The sequence below is a fragment of the Python bivittatus genome, unplaced genomic scaffold (genome assembly GCF_059951505.1).
Source record: "Python bivittatus isolate LINGU-HERP-01145 unplaced genomic scaffold, Pbiv_v1 ctg000610_np1212, whole genome shotgun sequence".
NCBI lineage: Eukaryota > Metazoa > Chordata > Lepidosauria > Squamata > Pythonidae > Python > Python bivittatus.
Genome location: NW_028277088.1, coordinates 17,534,332 through 17,546,582, shown reverse-complemented (window position 1 = coordinate 17,546,582; position 12,251 = coordinate 17,534,332). Strand labels below are relative to the sequence as shown.

Sequence of the window (12,251 nt, the reverse complement as noted above, 5' to 3'; positions counted from 1 at the left end):
AACAGTGTCTCCATTCTATAACCAGAAGAGCAGCCTTGTAAATGAAGCAGTTCCAGAATCTAAAGGCTAGAGGGGAGAATCAGCCTGGAAGAACACAATTATGGGACTTAAAGTGGATTCCCTTTCTTAAACATGAGATTGTAAGCCAATAGTTTAAGCAGTCTGTAAATGCGAGTGGTACCAGCCATTCATCATACTTGTTCCCATCTAGGAAGAATTTTTAATTGGTTTTAACTCTAAATTTATGTTAGTTACCAAGAATAAAAGGATATGCCGCAGAACAAGCTGGCACTCTTCCTTCTCCAACGCTGTGATTACATTGGCATCTAGGGGAAAGCAAAACTAAATGTAGTTTTGACCCATGTAATGTAAACACTTTTTAGCTGGTGCATGATTGATGATGACTGCAAGGAGAAATCTAAACCAGCAAGGAGAGAAATAGACTAAACCAGAGGTAAAAAAAAACCCTATTGATTGTTGGCATTAGTGTGTATCCATAGAGACATCCTTTGGCATAAATTGCTTTGCTGTTGACTTCCTCTGTGAAGTATTTTCAGCTTTCCAGTCTACCCTGGAACTATGAGATTTCCTGATGGTCTTCCATCCAGGTAATAGCTAAGTCTAATCATGCTTAACTTTTTGACATCTGCCACCTGTGTAAATTAATGCTATTTTTATGTGCTAGTGGTAGTAGAGGTGGTAGTACTTTTTTTTATGCTTCATCATAGGGAGCATTGAAAAATTGTCCTCTTCTAAAGTGATGTGATAGTTAGTGCCCAGGTTCTGATTGCAGGATTCTTATTTCTCATTCTACTGCTAGTTCTATGGTGTCATAGCAGTGAATTTTGTAACAAAATATTACTTATTTTGTCTTATTTTACTTTTAAAAAAAACATTTTGAGTTGGATATGAATGAGCTAGTCTGATATAAATTTTTGACATTAAAGCTTGTATGCAGTTGAGATAATTTAAAGAATTTTTAAATCAATTTAGCTTAATTATAAATATATGATCTTAACCACATTGTGAAAAGGGGTTGAATAATGAGATTTATTCGTATAACAGTATAATGTGACTGCTCAGAAAACTACAGTTGAAAACTATGCCATGGCCTTATGTTCTAATTAGAGGTGACCTAAAAATGACAAATTCATGAAGATTTATTAACATATGAAAAGATCTAATATTATTCAGTGTTCATAAAATACAGGTAGTTATGCTGGCCCATGAAAAAAATCCCAATAAAGCAGACAATATTATTTAATGCTAATAAAATTACTATCCTGTCACTTGTAATAGCTTTGTTAATATGGGTGACAATATAAAGAACAGCTTGTTTTATCATTGTGTGCTTAAATCAAGTCTCTATAACCTTATCAGCCACTATTAACCATGAAATTTATTCTATTCTAAGATCAGTATTAATTAATTCACTGCTATAATTTCAGTTCCTATAAAACAGCAGGATCTATTTGACAATTAATTTTGGATACCATTCTACGCAATTATAACTTTAAAAAACTCCTATCAGTTGACCTAATTGAAGCTGATTAAATTTACCTTTTGTAGATTCCAAAAACAAATGGAATGTAACATTTATTTAGTCTTTTGCTTGATGGTCACTGCAGTACTCAGTCATTAATGTTGTTATCAGATGTGAGACTAAAAGGGTAAGTTAAAAGACTGAGTCTCAATTGTCATATTGTAATGTTTTTCATCTTTTTCTGATAAACATTTTGTTTCAAGTTGTCATTCTTTGAGGCAGAATTAAAGGAAGAAAATAATGTTCCTTGTAGTTGGAAATCTATTTCTCAAAAGGCCAGATTTTATGTACTTATTGCGGTTTCATGCTTTTCTGTATGTAGGAAGAGATCAAATGCATCTTTCACTGAAAACTTTGTGCAAGCCTGGGTTGAATTTCAAATACAAGTTAAAAGTGATGTATGATTTTCAGTAGAAAGAAGCAGAACAATTTTCTACTTGTTGCTTATACAGTATTTATACTACATAGCTGCATTCAACTATGTTTAAGAATCAAGGCATCTGATGGTTCCTCATCCTAACCTGAACTTCAACAAACCATCTGCTTCTAGTACCTGCCTGGTCTATATATCCTAAATTGGGATCTTGAGGGTTCTCCATGCAAGGTTTTTTGGGGGAGCAGCAACCAGTGTTTCCAGTTATGGCCCCATCCCTCTAGAACAGTGTTGTTCAAACTTGGCAACTTTAAGATATGTGGACTTCAACTCTCAGTATTCCTCATCCAGCATACTGGAGTTGAAGTCCACACATCTTAAAGTTGCCTAGTTTGAAAAAAACTGCTCTAGAACACCCTCCCTCTGGAGAGCTGTATGACACCCTTTCTCCTGACAGAAGGATGGTGAAGACTGAATTGTTTCACAGAGCTTTTAATTGCTAAAGTTGCTGGAACAGGGACAATTTTTTTTATCATATTGTGGATTTTGTCATTAATTCTGTCATGTTTGGCTTGATGTTTAATCTATTTCGTAAACCACTGGAATCTTGTAAGAGTATGACAGTTTGCAAATATAGCAAATAAATAAATAAATAAACTAATTATCTGTTCATGTTTGTTTTCCAATAGCCATGTAGTGCAAACCCATAAATATACTTGCAACAAAATATAGATTCCCTGCCTGGCTTATTCCAACTAGCCATTAGAAAGCAAACCATGGATACTGTATGTGATTTGCAGCTAAATTGTTTGGAAGACATGGGGCATCTTTGTGGATGAACTGTAGTTGGCATAAGCCATGACAGGTAAACACACCCCATTAGCTGAATTAAAACATTACACTAAACTATGATTTAGAACCATTTCCCCATACCTGGTGTCACATTGGACACCAACTCCCATAGTTCCTAGAGAGTAGAGCTAAAGACCAAAGTTGAAGTTCATCATATCTAGAGGGTACCATTTTGGAGAAAACTAATTTGGAACCATAACTATAATATAGAACAGCTTTTCTTTTTAATGCTTTGGTTTCTGTAGTACAAACTACAGACTTAAATAAAGTTTAAATGTACGGCCTGGTACCAAGTTACCTTCAGGACCTCATTTGCCCACTAGAATTGGTCCAGTCTATTTGACCTTGCTAGGAAAAACAGCTGGTAGCTCCCAACTTCCAGGAGGCTTGGAAACTCTGCTTTTCAATAGTAGTGCTAACCCTCTGGAAGGGCCTCCTATTAGAGATTAGGTTAGCTCCTAATTTAACCGCCTTCTGAGAGCATCTGAAAACAGCTCTTCTGCAGGGAATTTACTCTAGAATTTTGGCTTATTTTACATGTTTTTAAGGTTTTCTTCAATGTTAATCCTGACCATGGACATTTTAATGTGTGTTGTATTTCTGTAAACCACCAAGAGTCCTGTGGAATTGTAGGAGGATATAAATATAATAAATAAATGATAGGTAGGTAGGTAGGTAGGTAGGTAGATAGATAATTGTCATTTGTGGCATCAGCAATAAGCAACCTCACTAAAATTCATCTTGCCAGTTTTTAAATTAAAGGATATATGTGGCAAGTCTCAGCAGGTGGCAGTATCTAACTGACCATGACCATGGCTGAACATGGAAAGCTAAGGAAAGTCACACTTGGTTAGTACTTGGATTGGAGACTCCAGAAAAGCTCAGTGTAGGCTAACTGGGAAGAAAAAGAATCCTGAAAGAAGGCAGTGGGAAGCCATTTCCATTACCATGCTAACAAAACTACAGGTTATGACCATCCAAATCCTCAGGAACTCACTTTGAAACAAAGGTGGTTATTTTACTTTACTGGACCAAGATGCCAGCTCTGAGTAGCTCCATTTTTCTGATTTTATCCATCCTTCCTTCCTTCCTTCCTTCCTTCCTTCCTTCCTTCCTTCCTTCCTTCCTTCCTTCCTTCCTTCCTTCCTTCCTTCCTCAAAATATTGCATGCAATAAATGAGGAAGAACAGGTAGCAGTGGTGGCCAGGAGGACCTTTGCACAGATTTATCTGATGTGCCAGTGGCACCCTTTCTTGGACTGAGAGTCCCTTCTCATTGTTGTTCGTGCCTTAATCATCTCACATTTGGACTACTGCTATGTGCTGTGCATGCGGCTACCTTTGAAAACTACTTGGAAGCTACGACTGGTCCAAAACGTAGCCATGTGGGCAGTTATGGCCATGTCTTGGTATACCCAAGTGATGAATCTGCTGCATCAGCTGCATTGGTTATTGGTGAGCTTCTGGGGGCAATTCATGGTGCTGGTGGTGACTTATAAAACCCTTCATGGTGTAGGGCCTGTTAATGTAATGACTGCCTTTCTCCCATTGTCTCTTCCTGCCCTGTAAGATCCAGCAGAGTAGACATGCTCCAGGTCCCATCCTTGAAAGTGTCATCTAATTGATCCCAGGAAGTGTGCCTGCTTTCTTGGTATGTCTGCCCTCTGGAATGGTAACCCCTCAGAAGCTCATGTTGCCCTAATCCTGTTACCTTGAAGACCTGCCCTGGCCTGAGGCAGTTTCATCCGTATTTTGCACAATCGGGTCTTCTTTTTTGGATTCCATTGTTTTTATTCTGGTTTGGCCAGCCAGAATCAACTGAATTGAGTGGCTCTATAAATTTGATTTCAAAATAAACAAATAAATTTGAAAGGCAGAGGAGAAGCAAAAGAAGAAGGTGATAAGAAGGACAGACTCAGGGTATGTCCTTTATGGCTTTGTTAGATGATACTTTTCCATTTCAGTAAGTGCAGAAGAATCCTGCTTCTCTAAGAAAAGAATGCTTGAAATACTGCAGGATACAGGTAGTGAAACTTGATTCCAGATGAAAATGGACTGTTCTGCAGGATATTGTGGCAACAGGCTGATGAAATGCCAGCTCCTGTCACTTCTCATTTGGTACTTATATACAAAATCAGAAGCACAAGGAAAAGCATCTTTGGAATGCATATGCCTATAGCTGTGCCATCACACCAGGATGTCAGCTGACTAGTCTTGAGGCTGAACAGTGGAATGTGGTAATTGGTGTTACAAAGAGCTGACAAGGTTGTCTTGCCACCTTGTCCAGTTTACATCTGATTATTTTCTATCAATCCTGGCAAAATCTTGGCTTCATTGTTTAATACTCTCCATTCTCCATATTAAACTTTAAGGCAGCGAAGAGCTTGGAGGCATCACACAGATTTAACTTATTTATTGTGGCATACACTAGGTGCCCTCAACCTGGTCTTTTCAAGATGAGTTGGGATAAGCTTGGAATAATGGCTTCTCAAATATACACATTTTGAGAAGAGCTTCCTCATTTGGAATGGGGGGAGCAAAAGACAGCATGGGCATAGTGACATCATCATGCAAATGCTGTAGCTTATATACTTGTCTCAGACATTGAGATGCAAGTACATAATGGCGGCATTTGCACGAACCATTACTTTGACATCATCATGGTGTGCTGTGGACATCACTGCTAAACATTACAGTGTGTATATTCCTGCTCTGGGACTGTTTAGTTTATTAGACCTAAAAGCAGGTCCATGTGTTGGCTCCAAGTTTTGAAGACATCCAAAATGGTTCCGTCTACTGCCCACTGCTGGTTTTATCAGTTGCTGCTACTCTTTCTCACTGTTACCTTTACCAGCATTTCCTTTCTCTGGTGAGAGGGAGATGAAACACACCTTGCTGTCAGTGAAGAAGGGGGCCGGGGGATTCTTGTCAGGAGATTCTGTGCTGAGGTGAGGTCTCTAGGGAGTTGCCGAATTATGTTAGTCTTTGGCACCTGTTCCATTACTATTCAATCAGTGATTGCCTTGGTACTTCTATGACCATTCTCTTGTTTTTCATAAAAATGTGATTGATGAAATAAACTTGATTTATTTTATTTTATTTGTTGTAAATGCTAAGCAGCAGCCCACTATGAGCAGGGTATTGTCATGTCATAGATACATGGGGGGAAAGGAGGCAATTGCTAGTTGCTTAGTCAACATACACATACAGTACCCAAGAAACAATACGTGAAGACACATGCATAGTCTTAAATATTCATTCTCTTGAATGATGCTCTGAACTTCTGGACAATTCTACTTTGGGCTAACAAACATTTAAGCCACCACTGCCATCTCAAAACAAATGAAAAGCAGAAGGAGAAGCAGCTGTATATGGTTGTCATTGTTTGTATCTTTAACATTAGACTGAAATAAGCCAGGAATGTGGAGCTGAGGAGCAAGACAATAGTCAGATTCAGAACCAGAGGACCAACTAGGGAGACATCAGTAACCAAGTACCATGTTTCTCAAGCAAGGCTCAGCTGGACAGGAAGCTCATTCTACTACTTTCTGGAAAGGAAGCTCAGTGGCCAACCTTGGCGGGTGGAATCAGTCCTGGATTATAACTGAGAGGGCAACAGTGTTCAGTCTGGTTGTTCGCCACATATGGCACAGATTCCAGGAACTCCTGACATTTGGGAGATAATGCTAGATTGCTCAGAAATCCGCCAAGCTGAAATATTCTGATTGACTTTAATGATTTATGGATTGTACCCTCCTACAGTACTGCAATCCAAGGCAGACTTCCTTGAGAGTAAGCTCCAGTGAACACAGTGGGACTCATGCATAGAATTGCTCTTTCTGTTGCCAAACCCCCTTCTTTTTCCCAGCTAATGACCCAGTAAGCCTGCCAAATCCATGGCTGAAGTATATTCATTTATCTATTTTTGTCTATTTTAGTTTCCAGTTCCATCTCAGCTTAGCTAATTTTCTCCTGGCTTATTGCTTGGCATGCTTTAGTGCTGTCTTTTATGGCTTTTGTGAAGTCTGCAATTATAAATCTTAATTTATTTCAGTTTGGAAACTGCCAGATGCAATCATCCATGGAGCTCTGCTCTGTTAGAATTCAGGAAGAAAGAAATGTTGCAGGAACTGCTCTTATACCTGGAAGTGGTAGGTGGGAACACCTGCAAAGGGTTCTTTAGTACTGGGCCCCTTGTATTTAAAAGCTGGTGGGATTTGTTTTCTGCAACTTCATTTGGGGAATATCAGTGTATTTGAATAAAGAGGGAAAAGGCCATGTCTGATGCTAGGACTGTCAACCTGAACCTGCCACTTCTTAAAGTACTGAGAGGCCAGATGTTCACCTGAATGCCTACTACTACCATCTTTTCATTAAATCCCATATCAGTGCCATTCTCCCTCTTTCCCCCTCCATCACATTCAATGACCCATAAGCAGCAACATATGGAGAAACAGAAAATGTCAAAATAACTTTTGGGATGTTTTAAGTGAGGAGCTGGAATGTCTTGAATAAAAGAGATCAGTCCATCAGATCAGTTCAGCTACTGAACCATACTTTGGACAGGATCCCTTTTAAGTGTGAAGTCTGGACAGGGGCATCTGCTGGGGGGTTTTTTGAAAAATTCAAGATGGTGGCTGCAACTACATGGGGTGGGGCTTCAGTTGTGCTATCTTGACTTTTTGACATCTCCCCTCAAGCCTTGGGCAATTGGTGATGTTGTTACATATTAAACAATGTGTGGCTCAAGACAATGTCCAGCCCTTGGTTTAAGTTCAGCCCTCAGCAAATAATCAGTTCTGACCTCTTTGACAAAAACCTCTGCTTGTCCTGGGGAAGGGGTGGAGAAAGAGAGAGGAAGTCCAAAGGAGAGAGAGAAATAAAAGGGTAAGCAGTCCCTGCATTATCGAGTTATTTTAGCTGGTAAAAAGCACAACTTTCTTCTGATTACTTTTTCTTTAACAGTGCTTAAGGGTCCAATCAGGTTCCTCATCCCATTTGCTCAGTGTGTACGGTATTTGGAGCCAAATCCCCATTTTCCACCAAAGGGTCATGCTTCACATTGTAATTTGATATATGACTCTACTACTGTATGCATCTGAAGTGAGCCTGAAAACAGTTTTACCTGTCTTTGTTCCTGTATCCTTCATTGCGGCTTCATTAACTGCCAACAACGCTTTGTTATCTTCATGGGGCAGATGCTTTCCTGAAGAAGCTATGCTTAAAAATGTAAGAGGGTATCATCTTTCTCTCTCCCCAACTCAACTGGCCAGGTATTTTATTTTCTCTTTTATACATACACTCTAATAATAATTAGCTAGTATTTAGGCTGATAAGGGAATTCAGGTTCTTGGGCCACGTCCTTTGGGGACTCGTGCTATATATGGAACCTGAATACCCTTATTAGCATATTAGCCTATCATGATTAGCACGACTGTGTGTCGAGGTTAAGCTCTCCCCCGATTCCCCCCCCCCGCCCCCAACGAGAATCCCGCACTTTAGGCCATAAAGTTGCCTCGGGGACGCTGCCTCGCTGAGGACCAGCGTCGCCGTGAGCAAACCCATCACCTGTTGGGGGCCTCCCTGAGCGAGCGAGAGAGACTCGGGGGGCTATTTCAGCCACGCAGCGGGAGCCAACAGTCGCCTTTGAAAGCGCCGCTGCCCACTGGCTTGCTGAGGAAAAGCTTGCCTAGTTCTCTGGGCGGGGGGCTTATTGGAATGTAATTGACTTTCGAGAAGAACTTTCTTGCTGTCCAGGGGAGGAGAGATTTGGCTTGAGGGGGCCGTTGGGTAGTTTCTGAGCTGGAAGTCTTCAGCTTTCTGAACCGAAAGCCTGTGGCTGAGAGTGGTTGAGAGTAGGCAGGGGCAATGGAGGAAGCTGAGCACCCGAAATCGGAGCCGCTCTCGGTCTGCCCGAGAAGCAGCAACTCGAGGAAGGGTAAGTAACAAAACCACGCGGAGATGAGTTCCGCTCCGCTTGTCCCTCGGCGGCTGCTTTTTATATCTCCGTAAGAGTATCTGGAGCAGATGCTTAATTTATCCGCGGCTGTCTCTGCCGCTCGCATTCGGCTTTTGTCTTGGGGGAAAAAAACACCTTTCTGGAAAAGGCAAAAGAAAGAATATCCTGTTGTGGGAATCCCAAAGTAATCTGAAGCGAGAAGGGGGTGTCATCTTCCCATGAAAGGGTTCTGTTAATTTTTAATTGGAAATCGACGTCCTGTCTTTTACTGCCCGGGGAGATGGCCGTTTGGCGTTCATATTTTCAAGTCCAGTGAAATCGCTCAAAATTTAGCTTACTCCACGTGAAACGCGCGTGTTTGTCTTGGACTGTAGCCAGACGTTCTGAACGCAGCTTTCACGTGAGGTCAGATTTGGTGTGTTCGCTTGGTCTCAAATGTGGTGTAAGCTTTACGTTTTAACAGCAAATGTTTCGATAGCAGAACACGTGCCTAATCTAAGTTACTAAGGTATGTTTCTTTTATATAGCTTATTTTGGGAGACTAGAATACAGGTTCACTTACTGTATTTGAAATTTTTCAGGTCCCCTGCAGATTTTATTATTTCCCCTTAGGGAGATTTCACTGAAGCTTAAAAGCTTTTTTGTCTTGACTGAATCAATATTTTGATACACATAAGCACTTTTTAAAGCGTCTGTGCGTGTGTGCGTGCGCATATGTTAGGAATGATTCCCAGTGTATTGAGGGGTTAGATATTTTTCATTGACTCAAAGTTTATTCTGTTCTCTTCCCCAAGTTAATTTTCTGTTTTCCTTTTGCTGCCCTCTCTGCTTTATCATGTTTATATGCAGTCAATATTCTTTTATTTTATTCTTTTACTTTAATTGTATTCATGTATTGCCTTAATATTCCCAGGGATGGAAGGTGGCTTAAAATATTTTAATAATATTTTATTTTTTGCCAATTTAGTTTCTTTGAGTTGGTACACAGATGGCATGTGCAACCATCTGTATAGGCTTGTACAGGTAGGCTTGTTAATCCTTGAATACAGTTGCTGGTACATATTTTGGAAGGCCTATCATGCTTCCAGATGTACAGTACAAGAATTTCTTGGAATTCTCAGCCTGGCCATTCAAGTTTCATGGTAGGAATAGGTTACATGATACATCTATCTCATTTCGATGCATCAAATCAATGCAACAATGCTCTGTGCTGGTGGGGAGACTTTTTTCAACAGAGTTGGATTTTCTCTTAGGAAATCCAGCCAGAGGTCACAGGGCAGTGGTGGGTGGGGCCAGAGGCAGCAGTGGGTAGAGTAACCCTTTCTTCTCCATCTTACTGCTGCCCCCTTTCTTTCTTTCTTGCCACCTCCTCCTTTCTCTTTTCCTCCCCATCCAATGGGCAGCCAAAGAGAGGACAGATCACCAGCAGTTTGAGCTGATCACTTCCAGGGGTTTTTGGAAATTAGCCTGAAGGCTGCATGGAAGTCCAAAGACCACAGGGTACCCCCCCCTGCTGTATGCAAAACTATGAATAAATGTTTCCAAAACTCAGTGCTGGATGATTTAGGAGCACTGGGTGGGAACATATTGCCATTTCACTGCCGTTCTTAGGCACAAGAGTTTCAGCTTGATTAAAAAAGAACTGAGGGAAAAGCTGCTAGTTTTATGGAATAAGGTCTATCAACCTTCAAAATAAATAAAGATGTCATATTGTAAGCTGCATACTCATTTCTCATCTACTTACTTTCATGAATGTGTAGTAAACAAACTTCTGCTTAAATGTAAGATATTAAGCCTGGGAAAGAGCTAAATTTGATATCTTAGAAAGTGGAAGAGGCCGTACATTATCTTCCCTAACCTGCTACCCTCCAGATAAAAAGTCCAAGAATTCCCAAGGTAATGACAGGTAGCATTTCTAGCTATAAAACTACTGGAATATGCAGTTTGTAAATAGATTTGAATATAACTGTGTTGAAAAATAATCTCAAAACAATCAGGCAGACTTTTTTTATTCCTGAAATAGAAGAGAATTGAATCTTCCAGACCATCATAGGAGCATAAATGGTGCCTATACATTTGCATAGTTATATGACAGTCATATTTTCTGTGGTCTAGTGCTTTGTAAAATTGCAAGGCTGAATTATTTTGGAAAGTATTTGATCTAATTGATGCATGCATGCACAGAAACTGAAAATGAATGACACTTCCTGTATTTGTGTAGGTCATTGATAGTGGCAGACAAAGTGACTCCAGCAGAATTAGAAGTTGACTCAGAGTTTTTCATTATTCACATTCAGAAAAAAGCATGTCTGTTTTCCCAAGCATTTTCTTCTAGGTCATAAAACAGCAGATAGAAGCTGGAAGAAGCTATGTCTAAGCACATTATTGCATTGTCCTCTGGGAGTTACAGTTTGACTATATCTGCCTTGTATATATTCCACCAGCCATGGTGGGGAACTGCTTGGGAGCTCAGCTGTCCTTCTCTCTTCAAACAGCATTACCCAGAACCAAGGGAATGAATCAGCTGTACCCACCTGCTCCCTCTGTCACAGCTGCATAATACATAACATGCATAATATACCCCAATTGCATTGTTTGTAGTACAAGTCTAATCTCCTTTATCATATTATACATTGCAATGTGGACATCTTTGTCATCTACTAGTGCCCAGAAATACCAAGGTGGGAAAAAGGCAGCTTCTTATATAAATACACTTATGTCAGGATTCTCAGTGTAGTTGCTGTTGGTGCCCACTAGGCTCCCTGTATTTCCTGATTTTTTATTTATATATGGGACTTCCAGATCCAGACAGACAGGCAGGTACTGGCCAATCAACTAGACATCGTGGTAGTAGACTAGGACCAGAAGGCAGCGGTGGTGATAGATGTAGCAGTGCTAAGTGACAGCAGCATCAGGAAGAAGGAGTATGAGAAGCTGGAGAAGTACCAGGGCCTGGAGGAGGAACTAGAGAGGATGTGGAAAGTAGAGGCCAAAGTGGTCCCAGTGGTGGTAGGAGCACTTGGGGCCGTGACTCCTAAACTGGGAGACTGGCTCCAACAGATCCCAGGAACAACATCAGAGCTCTCTGTCCAGAAGAGTGCAGTGCTAGGAACAGCTAAGATACTGCGCAGAACCCTCAAATTCCCAGGCCTCTGGTAGAGGACCCAAGATTGAGGAAGACACAAACCACCCATAGGGGTGAGAGGGGATTTTTTATGCATACATACATATATACTCATACACATACCTACACACACACACACAGCACCAGCTTCTAGCTTCACCTTAATTTAGAGGCATGTGTCTGAACCCTCATTGGATAGTGAGACTAGCCCAGACAAAAGAAAAATGAATTGACATATGATAATTGGGAGGGTATCACACTGGGTATCTGTTCCAATCTATCCAGTGGGGAAGAACCTGGGTTTCCTCCATCCCAAATCGACATTCAATTACTTATCCCCCATAGGTTTTCTTGAGACCAGCACTGTAGCACTGTTTTCCATAAGATGTCTTGACATCTGA

At 40.7% G+C, this 12,251-nt stretch overlaps 1 protein-coding gene across 14 annotated transcripts in view; it reads left to right on the top strand.

The window, feature by feature from the left end:
• The window catches only part of KIAA1217 (KIAA1217 ortholog), a 382,394-nt gene that overhangs the window by 169,661 nt on the left and 200,482 nt on the right, over positions 1 to 12,251 (top strand). Inside the window, exon 1 of one of the 14 annotated variants that reach the window (XM_088150349.1) lies at positions 8,509 to 8,705. The exons of 12 other annotated variants lie outside the window; for them this stretch is intronic. In XM_088150349.1, coding sequence (XP_088006475.1) covers positions 8,636 to 8,705 — 70 coding nt within the window. In that variant the 5' untranslated portion in view covers positions 8,509 to 8,635. Of the gene's footprint in view, positions 1 to 8,508; positions 8,706 to 12,251 lie in introns of those variants that run through there. One more of the 14 variants, XM_088150353.1, reaches the window with a different exon arrangement.